The 18742-nt window shown below is 42.4% G+C and overlaps 1 protein-coding gene across 1 annotated transcript; it reads left to right on the forward strand.

Moving 5' to 3' along the window:
* The first annotated feature begins 1059 nt into the window (after nucleotides 1-1059).
* On the forward strand, nucleotides 1060-9315 carry LOC110535696 (tetraspanin-36). The gene is made up of 7 exons (XM_036935470.1): nucleotides 1060-1243; nucleotides 3223-3414; nucleotides 3822-3896; nucleotides 4041-4136; nucleotides 5247-5396; nucleotides 7115-7198; nucleotides 7506-9315. The coding sequence occupies exons 1-7, from the start codon at nucleotides 1184-1186 to the stop codon at nucleotides 7578-7580; spliced, it is 732 nt and encodes a 243-aa protein (XP_036791365.1). The 5' UTR covers nucleotides 1060-1183; the 3' UTR covers nucleotides 7581-9315.
* Nucleotides 9316-18742: the final 9427 nt, after the last annotated feature.

Below are 18742 nucleotides of genomic sequence, written 5' to 3' on the forward strand. Positions count from 1 at the left end.
CCTCAACCAGGTTCCTCTCTAGGTTTCTCCCAAGGTTCCTGCCTTTAGGGAGTTTGTCCTAGCCACCGTGCTTCTAAATCTGCATTGCTTGCTGTTTGTTTGTTTTTTTGGCTGGGTTTCTGTATAGCACTTTGTGACATTGGCTGATGTAAAAAGGGCTTTACAAATACATTTGATTGATTGACTGAGAACTGGTCCGGTCATACACCCGAGTTGGGGTTTTTTCCCCCTGAGTTCCCAATTGTTTTGAACGCACTGGAGTCGAAAGTCGGAGATTTTGAACGCGGAATAAGAACAGGTCGAGAGAGGCACCCTTTCGTAAATGCATACTAATAATTCAATATTACACTGATTCATAGGCCGAGTATGGCATTATGCACCTAAACAGTTAATCATTGTTTTTATCTCAATCGGCATAATGTCGTAAACGACGTATGTATACACCGATTAAATCACATGGTTGTCTGCCCAATCTTTCGAAGTATTAGGACACGTAAACGCCTTAATCAGTCACATAGGTATATTTGATCTGTGGATGTGCTTGCACTAGCAGCGCGCTTCTTTTGCGGAGTGAAGTGAGTTCGGGAAAAACTGAAAGTATGCATTTTAGAAATAGTTTTCATATAGAAACTTTATATGTCCGAACTCAGAATCAAATCGTCTTCACAAAAATAACATGGTCACTTTGGTAGAACGTGTCTTTTGTTTGGCGAAATTCTGCATATCAGATATGTCCATGTGAACAGAATTATTAGGGAAGTCGTTGCAAAGGATGTATTCGAACCATAATCTGGACCCCAAACAATCATGTGCATGGAATATATGTTTGATTTTAGATGATCAAAAGGAAATTAATGCAAATAACTACAGTTCAAATAAAATACAACTGACTGAAATTACTGTCTTTTGACCATTTAGATCAGCTCTGGAAAATATCTGATGTGATAAAATACAAATTAGTCGAAAAAAAAAAGAATAGAATTGGGGCTGCCTTTCTAAACGTAGCCATGGAGCAATACAATTGTAATGGGTCGGCATTAGGACCCCTACATGAATTGTGCGCGGTATGCTCTTCTACACGCATGTGATCATGTGTCAGCAAGCCACTCATGCTCAAAGCAGTCAGAACCCCTTTAAAATCAGAACAGAGACCAGCTGAAAGGCTCCCCACCACCATATCAACATGGATTGCGGAATTGTTACATCGAAAATAGTCATTTTGCTTCTAAGTTTAATATTTTGGGTAAGTGTTTGGTCGACTTTCTGTTGCTCCTTTGATTTCTGTGTCGACTTCTTTCCACTGATCTAAATAGCACTGATCTAAATTCCTCTATGGTGAGCAGTTTTTGGTGAAACGAAACCTCTGGTTGGGCAATGGACATGGTAGGTTGTTGAATGTTATGGCCTGTACGGTATCTAATATCGATTTCAAATCGTGATTAAATAATGTGCATGACCTATTGAACATTACCAACAGGTTAGAGGAAGGAATTATTCTTCTTGGTTTGTATTTATGCGTAAATTTCAACATCTCCTTACTCGCAGTATACTCATTCTCAAAAGTCTCTGAAGTGGACCTACTTCCAGGTGCACATCAACACAGCCTGGTCTCATAAACGAGATATAGTAAACGTAAATCCGGGACATCCACATTTGTATTATATGTTACCTTTGGTATGGTTACATAAGGCAAAAACGAAAGTAGGGTGGTTAGTTGGCGGGAAGGGTGGGTACGAACTTCTAGCAACCCAAAGGCATGAGTTCTGATCTCATCACGGCCAATTTGAGCTAATTAGCCATTTTTCCACTATTTACAACTACTTAGCATGTTAGTTAACCCTAACCTTTAACCTAGAATTCATAACACATAATCTGTTTGCAAATTCGTAGCATATTGTACCTTTTGCAAATGTGTAACATAATACGAATTGTAATTCAGGAAGTCATACGAAATGAGTGATGGACTTCCACAAATTAATACATACAATACCAAACTTAAGATTTCATACTAAATGTAGTGTCTTGATTTACGTACAGAAAGTTATGAAATCCTCTGAGATGAGGTTGATCGACACTGCACATAAGTGACACCAACCACACCACAATTGTCAATTGGAGATTAATCCAGGGACAGACTAGCTAGGTGAGTTCTGGCAAATGTCAGATGGGCAGGTCCATCTTTAGCCAAGTGGGCCTGTCTAAATAGTTTGTTATTTTAATGCAGAATTACCATTTCTGGGCTGGTATGGGGGCCTCAAGGGTAACAAATGGGCCTATGTGTTAGAAAAAATGCCCGGGATGTTTTCGGGTCCTTGTGCCCCCCCCCCCCCTGTGCGGCCAATGCAGAAGGTAATCTGGTCAAATGCTAGTTAGACGTTCACATATAACAAGAAATTTAAACCTACAGTCTGTGGTTCTTTTTCTTTTTTCCACTCACCTGAGGCACATGTTCCTGTAAGGATTAGGGGGGGGGGGGGGGGGGGGGGGTGGAGTGTGTGCGTTCTACTCGGGGTGGGCTGGTGGTGGATCTCATGACTGAGGACTCATTGTGAGTGAAAACGGGTCATGTGCCCTGGAGCTTTGAATCTAAAGGAATATTAGGCAATGAGCAGCTCACCACCTGATCACAAAAATGTGGAGACAGTGGTCAGGTGAACAAAACCAAAGCATGGATTCCTGTCTTACCTTGTCCCTAGACTGCTTACAGGGTAAGGAATGTGGATATGTAATGTGGATGAAATTTTCATTTAAACTCTGAATAAACCTCCAGTGGGTTTGAGAAAGAAAGCTAAAGAGAACTGCTAAAGGCAGTCACCAAGGGCATTCTGAATCCCTTGTTTTTGACAAATCTATCTCTTTAGATACCTTGTGCAATAACCAAGTATTCAATGATTTTTTTTTAGAGCGATGACTTCTATAATGACCTGAGAGTTGACTATATACACTGCAATTCGTAGGACAATTCTGCAGCTGTATGAGTTGGCCTCACCCATGTTGCGTCCCAATTGTCCACCCTTCTCCTGAAGAGTGCGCTTTCATACTTTGTGAAATGGATTTAACAATGGTGGAAACTCCCTTCAGCCCATGCTTACACCAATCCTATGCTTTTAAATCCATGATTGGGAGTGTGCACGTGCACAATTCTGGCGACGTGTGGAAAATAGGCAACACTACCTTGATTAGCTGTATAAAGTGCTCATGTTGTTGTGTTCTTCACTCTAGGCTGCGGGGGGTGCCCTTGTCTATGTAGGCTCTTATGTGATCAAGAGCTACAGCAACTTTGACAACTTCCTGCAGGATAAGTACACGTTCATCTCGGCAGGCATCATCATACCTGTGGGAGTGGTGATGTTCATCATCGGGACTGTGGGCTGCTACGCCACCCTGAGAGAATCCAAAGTGGGCCTTAGCTTTGTGAGTATAAGCCTCAGACACCTTGGTGATGGTGAAAGGAGAGACTGTTGGTGCAGCCAGCCAGGCCTTTCGTAATAACACTGGTGTGTGTGTGTGTGTGTCCCAAATGGCACCCTATGTCCTACATATGGAATAGGGTGCCATTTGGGAGGCATACACTGCAGGGTTGGGGTCAATTCTATTAGAATTGCAGTCAATTCAGGACGTACACTGTAATTCCAAGTCTCTTCAATGCTTTTCAATTCATTTTTTTTATTGTAATTTTGTTTACTTTTGGAATTGAAATCGAATTGACCCCAACCCTGATACATTGTACGCTCTTTGTGGATCTTTGTGTTGAAGTCCTGCTGCTGCGCCCCTTGTTCTCGTTCTCCTTGCTGATTTATTGTCTCTCCCTCTCCTTCCAGTTCCTGCTGGTTATCCTGGCTATCTTTGCAGCAGAGGTCGCTGCTCTAGTGTATGGGATCATCTACCAAAGAAGGGTGAGTGAATTCCACATTTGTCTCATAGGTTACAATAAAATAATACACTACGTATTCAATTTGTGTAGTTGTATTACATGTGTGGAGTATCAGCGCAGTATTTGAATAGACATAGATTTAGGTTTGTATACCTCATCTTTACAGATAAAAGGGGACTTGGAGCGGTCAATGAGTGATGTGTTCCTGAAGTATGATGGTGAGAACTCTGACACCCAGGCTGTGGATTACTTGCAGTCTCAGGTCAGTATCATGCCATCTCTGAGCGAGCAGGGGCTTACTAGGATTGAAACCGAGATTCTCAATGTGCGACTACTTCCTGTAAATAGGCCGACCTCGTGGAGAAAATTGCCACTCTCCCGTTGATGGTGGTCTGAGTCTTTGTTGCGGGCGTTACAAGAAGAAATCGCATGTTCAGTCTCTTGATTTTTAAACCTCTCTGGTGCTAGCAAGCACCGGTTGGCACCAATAATGTATACACTAGATTGCTGATGCTGTCTATGTATTGGCTAATGAGAGGTTTTGAAGACACCGGTCAACCATGTTGGTACTCCTCAGAAGGGGCAAGTCCCCCATAGGTATAAGCAGGTTGGCATTTATTGAGATGACTCGTGTACTGGAGGCAGCTCTGCAGAGTGGTCACTAGCTGGCAGAGCCACAGTCATAAAATCTGATTTGAACTGTAACACTAAACTTAACCACACTGCTAACCCTAATGCCTTAAATTAAGATCAAAAAGTGAATTTTTGTTTTCATACATTTTTATGATATGGCCAATTTTGACTTTGCAGCTGGCCTATCTAGTGGAAACTGCTCTGTTCTGCATCCAGGGCAAGACTCATGACAAATGTAAACCTGCTAGGAATTAATGGAATTCTACTGTATTTCAATGAAATGTCTCAAGGACAGAATTACATGCATTTAAGTATTTTTTTTGTTTGTTGACGGTAACTTTAGTACTCTCTAAAAATGATACATTAAGGAAAATGCTTTAAAAATACATGTTTTTAGCTCTCATAATATAATAAAAAATTATGCATTAAGGTGTCTGTAATATAATAAATGTGTCAAACGAATGTAGACATTAATAAATGCATTTCTGTAGCTTTTTTACAATGGTGGGGGAGCACTAAAATGGAAGTTGAGTGGCTTTAAATCCATGCCTATTTTGTGTGTGTGTGTGTGTGTATATACTGTATAAATAATTGGCTTGCACAAAGATTACATGATACAGTAAACTAGGCTTTTGCCAGCTTGGAGCTGGTTTAGGACCTATAAATAAGTCTACACATGAACCACATTAAGTCGCTATGATATGAAACTACCAAGCATTCTTCTTCTCTCTGTATACAGTTGCAGTGCTGTGGAGTGCAGACCTACCTGAACTGGACCACCAACCCCTGGTTCAGCAGCATTAACAACGCTGTGCCCGTCTCCTGTTGTAAAGGGAACAACACAGAGTGTACAGGCAAACTGGACCAGCTAGACCTGCTCAATACCCGGGTATGGATCAATTCAGTAAACGTCTAACTAATGCTACCTCTTAAGCTAACTTAACTCGCTGGGGAGACGTAGCCTTTAGGCAGAGATCTAGGATCAGTTTGCCCGCCCCAAAACCTTACTTTACAAAAATGAAAAACATGACTTGCCTTTGATCAATTTTTGATAGTCTGTCTTTTTCATATCAAATCAAGTTGTATTTGTCACATGTGCTGAATATAACAGGTGTAGACCTTAAAGTGAAACGCTTACTTTACAAGCCCTTAACCAACAATGCAGTTAAAAATAAAAAATACCTTAAAAAAAAAACATTATAAAAGTAACAAATAATTAAAGAGCAGCAGTAAAATAACAATAGCAAGGTTATATACAGGGGGTACCGGTACAGATTCAATGTACCGGTCAAGGTAATTGAGGTAATATGTACATGTAGGTAGTTATTAAAGTGACTATGCATAGATAATAAGAGTAGCAGCAGTATAAAAGGGATGGGGGGGGGATGGGGGGGGGGGGGGGGGGGTGGTTTCGCCATTTGTTTAGATGTTCAGGAGTCTTATGGCTTGGGGGTAGTAGTTGTTTGGAAGCCTCTTGGACCTAGACTTGGTGCTCCGGTTACCTCTTGCCATGCGGTAGCAGAGAGAACCGTCTATGACTAGGGTGGCTGGAGTCTTTGACAATTTTAAGGGCCTTCCTATGACACTGCTTGGTATAGAGGTCCTGGATGGCTGGAAGCTTGGCCCCAGTGATGTACTGGGCCATACGCACTACCCTCTGTAGTGCCTTGAGAATGGGGATGTGCTCGGTCCTCCTTTTCCTGTAATCCACAATAATTTCCTTAGTCTTGATCACATTGAGGGAGAGTTTGTTGTCCTGGCACCACACGGCCAGGTCTCTGACCTCCTCTCTATATGCTGTCTCGTCGTTGTTGGTGATCAGGCCTACCACTGTTGTGTCATTGGCAAACTTAATGATGGTGTTGGAATTGTGCCTGGCCTTGCAGTCATGAGTGAACAGGGAGTACAGGAGGGGACTGAGCACGCACCCCTGAGGGGCTCCCGTGTTGAGGATCAGTGTGGCGGATGTGTTGTTACCTCCCTTTACCATCTGGGGGCGGCCCGTCAGGAAGTCCAGGATCCAGTTGCAGAGGGAGGTGTTTAGTTCCAGGGTCCTTAGCTTAGTGATGAGCTTTGAGGGCACTCTGGTGTTGAACGCTGAGCTGTAGTCAATGAATATCATTCTCACATAGGTGTTCCTTTTGTCCAGGTGGGAAAGGGCAGTGTGGAGTGAAATAGAGATTGCATCACCTGTGGATCTGTTAGAACATTGTGCAAATTGGAGTGGGTCTAGGGTTTCTGGGATAATGGTGTTGATGTGAGCCATGACCAGCCGTTCAAAGCACCTCGTGAGTGCTAATGGTCGATAGTCAATTAGGCAGGTTACCTTAGTGTTCTTGGGTGGTCTGCTTGGAACATGTTGGTATTACAGACTTAGACAGGGAGATATTGAAAATGTCAGTGAAGACACTTGCCAGTTGGTCAGCGCATGCTCAAAGTATGTGTCGTAATTCATCTGGCCCTGCGGCCTTGTGAATATTGACCTGTTTAAAGGTCTTGCTCACATCGGCTGAGGAGAGCGTGATCATTTCTTCCATTTTTCTGTATTTATATTTGTTAGTCCTTACTCTCTGACGTGTGTGTGTGTGTGTGTGTGTGTAACTCTAGGGTTGTGAGGGTATGCTGGAACAGCTCCTTCAGGATGTGATGAGTTATGCCTTGCTGGTCATCCTTGGATTTGCCATCTTCAAGGTACTGTACCTGGCTGTCCTCTGACTTAACATTTCATTTATGATGTTGCATTTCCAATATCAGGCTTTGCACCGGTGTTTGGCCTGAAGCTACATGCTTTTGTGTTTCCACCTCTTGAGGCCAGGCACAACCCCCCCCCCCCCCCCCCCCCCCCCCTCCACCCCAAAATTATTGGGCTGTGAAAGTCTTGGGGACAGAATTGGGATAGTGGGACTTTTCTGAGATGTGTGAATCTACTTTAATCTTTGGTGCCAGACAATTTACTCTGTACTGAATTTTACAGCATTTCTTTGTCCTTTCCTTTCAGATTTTCGGGACGCTCAGTGTGTGTGTGATCACGTGTAAAGTCAGGCGAGGTGGCTACCAGTCCCTGGATGCCTGATCCTGTTGGCTTGAAGTATGCTTCTGAGGCTTGTCTTGCACTCTCTCCTGGCCCCTGACTCCTCTCCCCTTTCTCCAGCACTGAGACTATAGAGCCTTAGGACTTAGATTTTAGCAACCTTTCAGGAACATTCTTACAGTTTTCATTCAGCAATTCCTATGTAGTTGTCAGCCCACCAAACGTTGGGCAAACCACTGTCAACATTTGAAGCATTGGAAACCACAAGATGCCATTTTTTTAAAAGATAGTTGCGAATAGGAATTACCACTCAAACTTTTAAACAATGGAAGTTGGTTTTGTAATTTCCTGCTGTGCATACTGAAAAAATAAGAAAGGGTTTGCTCAGTGACATATCAGTATATGGGGTACACTCCATTTTAAAGAGGCAATCTGGGACTCAAACAATAACAAAATGGCTAACCATGCAATTGTTTTGGTAAACAGCTGATGGATGGTGCTGGCGAAATGTAACCATTCTCAAATTCATAGACGGGTCTATGGATACAAAGACTAACCATATATTAGATCCAAATGAATGTTTTCCTTAACAAAAAAGTGGTACAGTTTGTTTACAATCACATTGTTTACAAACAATGGAGTAAAAAGGCTTATATTTTGGGTTCTGATGGGGTAAGACGGTTTAACTAAGCTCATGAGGCTTTTAAGTAATATTTTTCAATAATCAATTGCTATATATCATTAATTTGTTGACCAAAAATGTATGTGCCACTCCCAGATTGCCCCTTTTTTTTAAGGCTTGAAATGTTATGTTGAAACGGCCAAGGACGTTTTTAAGACTTCACCACATCAGGGTAGTAGGCTCTGTTTAATCAAGACTGGATTGTCTTGGATATACAGTATTACGTTACGAAAGGACTGTCAAGATTATTTGGGAAATTATTTGATAAAACTAAGGGACAGTTTGAAATGTACTAGAGGGTGGGGTGGTGTCATAAAGAAAATGCACCCCCCTCCACAAAGTAAAAATATTTTCAAATGACCTTCCTCTTGTACTGTTAAAAAAAAAAGAGAAGACATTGCACACTCTGCTCACTCATAGAGTTAACTCAATCATGTTTATGACCACAAATAATAACTGTAGTGACCCTGTGTTTATAAGCGTGGATATTGACTTTGCCACTTCAGCATGCTTTTGTGGCACTGTCGATGTCACACAGGGCTACAGGCCTTGAAGGTTGAGTGTTTGTCGACCAGACCACCACGGACTAGCTCCCTTGCCTGTTTCATTAGGGCTTACACTATGATCGGAGCCGGCTGCAGACAATGATCAACAAGAGGAATCTGATTTTTTTTACATTTTGATGCCATATTTCTCATTATATTAAAATATATGGAATGAATTTTCCACCGACAGGTTTCTGTGCCAATGCTCCACACAACCAATAAACAAAACATACTGACTTTGGGCGTTTCAGTATCATGGTTTGCATTTTCAACACCGCAATAAATACTGTCAATCTCGTACTTTTAAGTACAATTCTGAAATGGTTGTTTGCCACTGGTCTAGTGCACTTGCCAGTCTAGGGTGTCAATTCCATCCAATTGGGGAAAGATTTTTGTGCGAATATTCCATAATCTGCATAAAAACAATATGCGCATTTTCCCATGTAATTGACTTGTTGCCGATAAGTCTTTGCGTAAATACGTAATCCACATAACAAATAAATGTTGCGGTTAAATTCCCATGTACCAAAATAAAAAACTACAAGTTAAATGGGTTTCCATTGCATTTTTAACTCTAGGCCTTGTTTTGTCACATTTTTCTGCATAGGTATAGCGAATGTGCCTACTCTGGTATCGCAGATACATTGAGGGTATAGGCTACATGATTATTATGGACGAAAGTGTGAGAATTGTTATTTGTCAAATGGCAGTTAAGCATCGATGATCATATTGTCACCAGAGAAAGACCTTTGTTATTTATTGAAAGGAGCATCAAACTCATCACCTTGCACTTTCACCACCACCCGGTGACGTTCGTCATCATTTATTTAAGCTGTAGCCTAATAAACTCCATGCTTTCCCGAGTCATACTGGGAGACGACACAACATATCATGTGACTACAGGTTTATTTCAATATGATGGTTATTATTATATCAGTATTTACGCATAAGAGTTTCTACCGCCATTTTTCGCATAATACATTTTACACACACAAACACCCACCTTGTTTAGTGTATTATATTTTGTCTACATTTTTATCCAACATGTATTTTACTTGCATAAAAAGGTTTGTTGAAAACCTGGTTAATGTTGAGGATGCTGGAATTAAATTTTCCTACAGGAGACTTTTGAAGTAGCCTAATCAGATTAAAGCATTGTGACTGGTTGTGTTTATGCCACATATAAAAAAAGGTCATACATTTTAAAAGTTCAATGACAAATATTTTGACTATAATGAAGCTTTAGGTTCGAGGTGAGCGAGGAATAGCCGCATTAAGCTTGCGTTAAGCGTTCCTGAATAACTGGACCTCCCAGGAGCCCTGAGATATGAAACATTCACATCTCAGGGCTTTTGCAACGTTATTCAAATGACATTTCCACTGCAGCCTAGAGTTTAATTTTGTACTCACCTGAAAACAATAATGCCATTGCTCATTGCATTGTAGTGTTGTTGGCTAGTCTAGGTAGGCTAATTGTATTGTCCCCAAACAAGATCAGTAGGGGAGTTCTTTCATGTCCAATGATGCAGCTGGCCTCCCCGCTGCCATCAGCTATTCCTGTTTGTCCTGAAAATTGATGCAGCGTTGAATGCTTTTATGTGTGGTATGATTGCTAGTTAGACTATTGCAAATCTGGACAAACGATCCACCTACCGCTAGGTGCCACTGAATGGTGGCTAGAGGGCAGGATAGACAGTTAGACTAACTATATTGACCTGTGGTATAGTAAAAGTTAGCACCTGGAAAAGCGTAGTGCATAAGGGAAGTACCAAAACACCTTGTTATAGGGTAGGCGCATGCAAGCAGGACATTTGGCAGGAATGGAAGAAATTGTATAGGCTAGTAAAACCTGCAAAATCGTGAATGGAAAAAATGCACTGTGCCCAAATTCTGAGAAGTTGTAGGCAATGAGTGTAGTGGTTCTCTTGGTTAGGGACTTCTTTTTTTTTAAAGATGTTTGTAAATGCACAAGATAGCATATTAATACTTGACGGGAATTCCAATTAGAGTATATGCACTGAACAAAAATATAAATGCAAGATGTAACGTGTTGTTCCCATGTTTCATGAGCTGAACTAAAATAAAGGGTCCGAGAAATGTTCCACAAGAACAAATCGGCCTCACAACCGCAGACCACGTGTAACCACGCCAGAGGCTGTTGAAGGGAGGACAGCTCAAAATAATGACTGGAACAGAGCAAATGGAATGGTATCACACACATGGAAACCATTTGTTTAATATTTGATACCATTCCACTGATTCCACTCCAGCCATTACCACGAGCCCGTCCTCCCCAATTAAAGTGCCACCAACCTCCTGTGGTGTAAATGCTCAAGATAGGATGTTAATATTTGACAATAATTCCCTATGCACTTCTGAGTACATACAAAGATAGGGCCCCATGCATCATTCTGTAAGTCAAAATGTTTTATGTATTTATTTAACCTTTATTTAACCACGAAAGACCCTTGAGGTTATATTGCATTCATAACCAAATGGGGAGGTGGTATTTACTGTACAACAACTTGTCTATCATCCCTGAGCTCCAACTTTTCCAACATGCTGACTTCGGACGTCACCTACTAAGGAAATGACCTCGATAACAGTATTTTCGGCAATTAATTGTAACAAAACATTTGTAAAAAGCAATCTATTAAGATTTGAAAACGCCATAATTTGTTTACAAGCATGATAGCTGTACTTTCAAGTTGACACAACTTGTTATCCATTAGCCAATCTGCATTTCTCAAAAGGTTCAAAGCATATGAACACATCCAACTGGTTTTTACGACTGGTAATTACCATCTTCCCACATGGTTATGAACACAGTATTGGAGACCTCTTTCGAGGGTGACCTGGCATGTACATTTGCATCTGCAGCACCAACGCAACATATTATGTGGAAACAGCAGGGGTCCATGTCTCAATCTATGTCTCAATTGTCTCTAGGCTTGAAAATCATTCGTTAACATGTCTCTTTCCCTTCATCGACAAATGATTCAAGTCGATTTTAACAGTTTACATCAATAAAGGATTATTTCACCTGGATTCACCTAGTCAAGTCTGTCATGGAAAGGGCTGGTGTTCCTATATATATATATATATATATATAATTATTTTAATTATAATGTATTTGGGTACCTCTTCCCATTCTAAATCAACTTATATGGCAGCTTAACGAATTGAAATAATTGTGTATTAGTAACACAAATGATGGTAACCCCAATGACATCTTTTAGGTTACTGATCTTAAATGGAGGCCACAGATGCTCAATTCTAAGGTCATTAAACCCTTTAAAGATATTCTGCTGAAGTGATGATTAACCACTCTGTTCGCGATTTAAATTCATTTAAATTGAGTAACACCAATGACACATTGGATTTAGACACACAAAATTATCAATGGAATCTTCAAATTTAGGTGTGAATAGCTAGCTAGTCCTTTATTTCTATAGAACCCTCCTGCGATAACAGTGCCGCTGGAGGGAATGCTTAAGGTCTTTGTATTTCTTTGTAATTATTGATTTTCAAGGCGGTAAACACCAATAGATACAACTTAGCAAAACATAACATTTATTTTCATTTGAATAGCCTTCTTTGTTTTTATCTATCTGTACTGTACATTAACTACTTTGGTTTACTTTAGAGTATTTCAAAATAATAGATATTTCTAAATCCCCAAAAGATCTCAATACAGCTCCACACATCACTACTGGGACAAGACAATTTGCAAACCCTAAGTACTTTAATTAAGCAATGCATAAAAATTATGTTTTTAAATTATTTAAATTATTAAAAGGCATTATGTTGTGTCATTTATAAACAGTTCAATATAAACAAAACAATTCAAGAACGAGACAACATTTATAGCAGTCCATGCATTTTAATTGTGAATGAAACCAGTATCACCCCCAATATTAGAATATCAACATAAGTTCTACCAGAGCTGATCAGAGCTGATTTGATTGAGATTCGAAATGGTCGGTAATCTGTTTGTTAACTTGGCTTTCAAAGACCTTAGAAAGGCAGGGTAGAATAGATATAGGTCTGTAGCAGTTTGGGTCTAGAGTGTCTCCCCATTTGTTGAGGGGGATGACCGTGGCAGCTTTCCAATCTTTGGGAATCTCAGACGATACGAAAGAGAGGTTGAACAGTCTAGTAATAGTGGTTGCAATAATTTCGGCAGATAATTTTAGAAAGAGAGGGTCCAGATTGTCTAGCCCGGCTGATTTGTAGGGGTCCAGATTTTGCAGCTCTTTCAGAACATCAGCTATCTGGATTTGGGCGAAGGAGAAGTAGGGGAAGTTTGGGCGAGTTACTGTGGGGAGCGCAGGCCTGTTGACGGGGGTATGGGTAGCCAGGTGGAAAGCATGGCTAACCAGTAGAAAAATGCTTATTGAAATTCTCAATTATTGTGGATTTATCGGTAGTGACTGTGTTTCCTAGCCTCAGTGCAGTGGGAAGCTGGGAGGAAGCGCTCTTATTCTCCATGAACTTTACAGTGTCCCAGAACTTTTTTGAGTTTGTACTACAAGATGGAAATTTTTGTTTGAAAAAGCTAGAGAATATAAGGTATGTTAACTTTTAGCTCAATGCATGATATGGGGGAGAATGCCATGGTTTGTCAGTCTAACTTTGTAATAGCTTGTCAATAATGTAACCTGAAGCTTTCAGTGTTACCTACTCTAGTAAAAACACTACACGTTGTTCTGCTGCTGAATGCATTGTGTGTCTGCACAAGGACATGACGCCATTTCAAATTGTTGAGAGGCCTGGCTTTCTGAGGCTGAAGGTTGCCGTGCCTCACTACAAAGTGCCATCACAAGCATTATTTTCCAAGACTGAAATCCCAAACCTGTACAACGAGGTTAAAGCTGATGTTGGAAAAAGTCTGTCTCAAGGCACGAGATCAGCAGTTTGCTGCAACTACTGACCTCTGGACTAGTGAAAGCGGGGGTGGTCGACCCTACATCACCTTCACTATCCATTACCTCACCCCAGACTGGCAACTGGAATCAAACTGCCAGAAAACACAGTTCTTCCCAGAAGATCACTCGGCTCACAACATCAGAATATTTTGAGGATATGCTGGGGGATCAACAAGAAAGACCTGGTCTGCATAACCACAGACAACACAACAAACATGACCAGGGCTTTTGAAGAGTTCCAAGATCTGTGGCTTGGGTGCTTTGGCCATCATTTGAACCTGGCCATCTCAAAGGCTCTGAAAATACAGAGCGTTGACACAGCAGTCAAGGCCTGCCGTCATCTGGTCCAAGGCTTCTCACAGAGCTGGAAGAGAAGGAGAGAACTGAGAGAAAAAGCAAGCTGCCCTCAACATGCCACAGAAAGCTCTGATCCATGTGGTGGTGACCCGGTGGGGATCGACACACAAGATGCTTGAGCGTTTCCTCAGCCAACAGCAGCCAGTCTGTGCGACACAGGCTGGAGAAAGAGCATCTGATGCCCAAGGATGCCGACATAAGTATCATGGACCAACTTTGCCAGCTCCTTGAACCTCTGAGCAGGTTTACAGATGCCTCAGAGACACGAGTGACACTGTCAGCCATCAAGTCTGTCCTGTACCACATCACACGTGATGTTCTGGGGGAAAAGGATACGGAGCCATCCCTGACCAAGGAGATGAAAAGGGTAATGAGAGAAGACCTTAACATATACACAGAGAAGGCAAAAAGTCATGCACACGGCTTGTTTCATTGACCCCCGCTTCAAAAGGAGGTTTTTAGATGGGCCAGAGGCTACAAAAATTGACACTGACAGCTGTGTCCAGGAGGCCTTGAAGCTGGCAGCTGCACAAGTCAGGGAAGAACCACAAAGCACCAGCAGGACCTATAACACCCCCACAGAGGCATTGTGGGGAATTGGGAGGGGAAAGGCCTGGCTGGGTTGCTGAGAGAGATTACCTCAACAAAGCAGCAGAGGCGAAGAGGGTCAGATTCTGACCACTCCAGAAGACAGAGTGGAAGAAGAGATTAAGGTCTATCTGTCTTTGCCACCCATTCCAGCAGAAGAGGATCCACTGGTGTGGTGGAGGGGTCATGTATCAGAGCTGCCTCACCTTGCCAGGGTTGCCAGGAAGTTTTTGTGCATCCCAGCAACCAGTGTGCCATCAAAGAGAGTGTTCAGTGCCAGCAGGCACATTGTCTCGCCTCGCAGATTACTACTTAAACCGGACAAAGTAAATATGCTCACAGTTTTACATTTCAATCTCAAGGGAACAAAAATGCAGACATACAGGATGTTAGGCCAGCAGCACCTTATTTCTTTATGAAGGAGAGAACGCATATACAATCAGTGCTGTTCATTTGATTTGTTTACATATTTTGTGTTGTTCATGTCAACACCTGCACATTGGATTTGTTTACGTATCAAATCAAACTAAAAAGTAACACAACAACAATAACAATGCTATATTACAGGGGGTACCGAGTCAGTGTGCGGGGTACAGGCTCACCGTCGCTGTGGGTACAAACTCACCGTCGCTGGACCAGACAGGACTGGCAAAAAGTGCTCTTCACTGACGAGTCACGGTTTTGTCTCACCATGGATGATGGTCGGATTCGCGTTTATCGTCGAAGGAATGAGCGTTACACCGAGGCCTGTACTCTGGAGCGGGATCGATTTGGAGGTGGAGGGTCCGTCATGGTCTGGGGCGGTGTGTCACAGCATCATTGGACTGAGCTTGTTGTCATTGCAGGCAATCTCAACGTTGTGCGTTACAGGGAAGACATCCTCCTCCCTCATGTGGTACCCTTCCTGCAGGCTCATCCTGACATGACCCTCCAGCATGACAATGCCACCAGCCATACCGCTCATTCTGTGCGTGATTTCCTGCAAGACAGGAATGTCAGTGTTCTGCCATGGCCAGCGAAGAGCCCGGATCTCAATCCCATTGAGCACATCTGTGACCTGTTGGATCGGAGGGTGAGGGCTAGGGCCATTCCCCCCATAAATTTGCAGGTGCCTTGGTGGACGAATGGGGTAACATCTCACAGCAAGAACTGGCAAATCTGGTGCAGTCCATGAGGAAGAGATGTACTGCAGTACTTAGCATCTGGTGTAGCCACCAGCTACATTGACTGTTACTGTTACCCCCCGTGGTTCACACATTAATTTCTGTGGAACTTGTTCAGTTTGTCTCAGTTGTTGAATCTTATGTTCATACAAATATTTACACATGTTAAGTTTGCTGAAAATAAAACGCAGTTGACTGAGAGGATGTTTCTTTTTTTGCTGAGTTTATATCTCAAATGTAAGCTGAAGCAAAAACACGCATTGGAAAAGGAGCACGCGGAATTGAAAGCAAGGAAAGAAAAGTTGGCCATGGAACGGCAAAAAGGGCCGGTGACAGTCACACACTCAAAGGTTCAAACCTCAAACGTACACACAGTTGTTCACACACACTTTTCATCATGCAGGAAGCTCTGACAGGGTTTGTGCAGAAGCTTTGAAGAAGTCGTTGAATGCTGTAGGAACACACTGTGGACCAGGAGAAACCGTTCAGCAGCACCATTGACACTGGCCTAACACTCTGCAGAATGGAAGACGTGGCTAAGGACAGAGATGTCCCTAGTGAACATAGGATGTAACAGCCAAGCTGTATTGGCCTCCATTCCTGAGACAGAAGGAACCAAGGATGTATCCTTGGACAAAGAACACCCTCCCGCTGACAGTGCCCTGGGAGTTCAAGCATGCATTAAAAAGATGCTGGCAAGCAGTGTTGGTACCAGCAAAGAAACTTCTGATGTCAAGCATTGGAGTCAATGTAACAGAAGTCTGACAGATGCTGTTTTACAGAAACCCAAAGCTCAGAGCATTGGTCTAGTCTTCCTCACAGGAGAAGGAACGACCTACGCCTTTAGTCAAACTCAATTTCACCTCATTTCACACAGACATCCACGAAAACAAAAATAACCCACCTAAGCTGGGTAAGGAATGGAAAAATAACTCTGAACAAACCAGGACAAAGGAGTTCAATTGCTAAAGATAAGCAGGAATGTGGATGTCAGAAGAGACAGCTCCACATACAACAAAAACAAGGAAAGTCTTAGAATAAGAGAGAATGAAAGATGGAACAGGAAGTTAATGCCAGAAGAAGCAACCATCCTGTACCAAAGAACACTTACTAGAACTAAGACTTGACTGAAAGACTTTAAGACACTGAACAACTACATGACTGACCTGGCACACCAGTTTGTCTGTTCCTGTAAGAACCAACACTAGAGATGAGAAGCATGTACGGGGAGTTGAGCATTTAATGAACGGACATGGAACAAGACAGGAGCAGCGTCAGAACAAGGGGAACAATAATGCTGAAGCGGGGAACAGAGCTGGGGAACAGACAGATATAGTGGAGGTATCAACACAGGTGATTGAGTCCAGGTGAGTCCAATGAATGGAGCGCCAGGGAGGGAGAGCGGGAGCAGGCATGACAGTTCCAGTCTTAACCTTTCTTTTTCCCTTTCCTTTCAGCTCAAGAACACACTTACACCATGCACACGTTTTTACGTAAAGATCAATCATGCACATGTACACGAAGAGACACTCAATCACTCGTTCATACATGAAGATCAATACATGCACTTGCATACGAATAACTCACACAAACTCAGTGCACTGTGTATAGTATATTATGTCATTTTCTTTTGAGCTACTTATTAAAACTAAAGTTGTTTTATTGTTTAGCTTCATGCTGTCACAATGATGGGGTCAGTGTTTTAAGAGACATTTTGTATGTATAAAAGAAAAATAGAATGGTTTGTCCTCGAGAAGCTGTTTATTTGCATGGAACATCCCTTTACTGCTATTGTGACACCTGGTGGCCACCGTTTGGGTTTACTTGTAGGACAGCATTTTAAGGGGTTATGGGTAAAGATGGTGTCGTGGACCGAGCCACACTGGAGTGGCCACTGTTCATAGAGAGTGAGGCGAGGTGAAGGAAGCATGGAAATGTCAGAGAGAGGCAGACTTGGGCCAAGGAACAGAAGTTGGGTTTTGGAGAAATGCCATCAGTGCGTGCTCTGTGAGCAATGCAGTGGATGAAGGCGCGTCCAGAGCAGGGTGAACAGATAGACGTGGTTATGGACCACGAGGAAGAAGAGTCTAGTGTAGTGGGAAGATGTGTGTTGAGGAAGAATGGCACCAGACATGATAAAGAAGAATCTGGACGAATAGGAGTGACATTTTTGGAGAAAGTGGACCCTTGCCTTTTGATGGATCCATTTGTGGTTTCAGGGTGTGTGGGAAAGGAGTTTGGTGCTGTTGAATCAGTGACGGTAACTGTCGTGGACATGTGATGTTTGTTTCTTCTGACCTGAGGGAGGGGGGGGGGGGAGATTCCAAGATGTGGGAAGTGTGCAGGAGGGCATTGGACAGAGGATTGTGTATAAAGTTGTGTGGGTCAACTGTAGGGGTGCCCATGTTGCTGGGGATTGGAAGTCTCCGGTGCAAGTGAGGCAGTTTGAAGTGGCCAGAGTTAAGAGTTGTGCAGAAGGTGTCATATGCTGACGCATTTAAGAAAATAGAGGACGGGTCAATAGCAAAGGATCCTGAGAGGATTCCAGTGAGTAGTAGATTTGTGCCAGCACAGACGGATAGGGCAACAGGTGATTTATGCTTCGGTAAGGTTGGCTTCTTAGCGTGCATAGCAATGGTCATCAACTATACCGCAGAAATGAGAATGTGTAATATAAAAAGCTATACTGGATGAAATGTTGGGAACCATCAATTGTGCATGCACAATCCTACTTTTGTCTATATGCTCATGAGCAGTTGGACATTTCTTTTTGTGATTCAGTTGGAGCAAGTGATTTCTCAGCCCCTTTTAGGCTCATACACACACCAGAAACAAACAGTAATTGGACATCATTAGGAAGAGGAACCTGCTCAGAGACCAGGAGTGAGAGAGAGAAAGAGAGAGAGAGAGAGAGAGAGAGAGACATGGAAATGTTTCACTT

Source organism: Oncorhynchus mykiss, chromosome 11 (genome assembly GCF_013265735.2).
Source record: "Oncorhynchus mykiss isolate Arlee chromosome 11, USDA_OmykA_1.1, whole genome shotgun sequence".
NCBI classification, from domain to species: domain Eukaryota; kingdom Metazoa; phylum Chordata; class Actinopteri; order Salmoniformes; family Salmonidae; genus Oncorhynchus; species Oncorhynchus mykiss.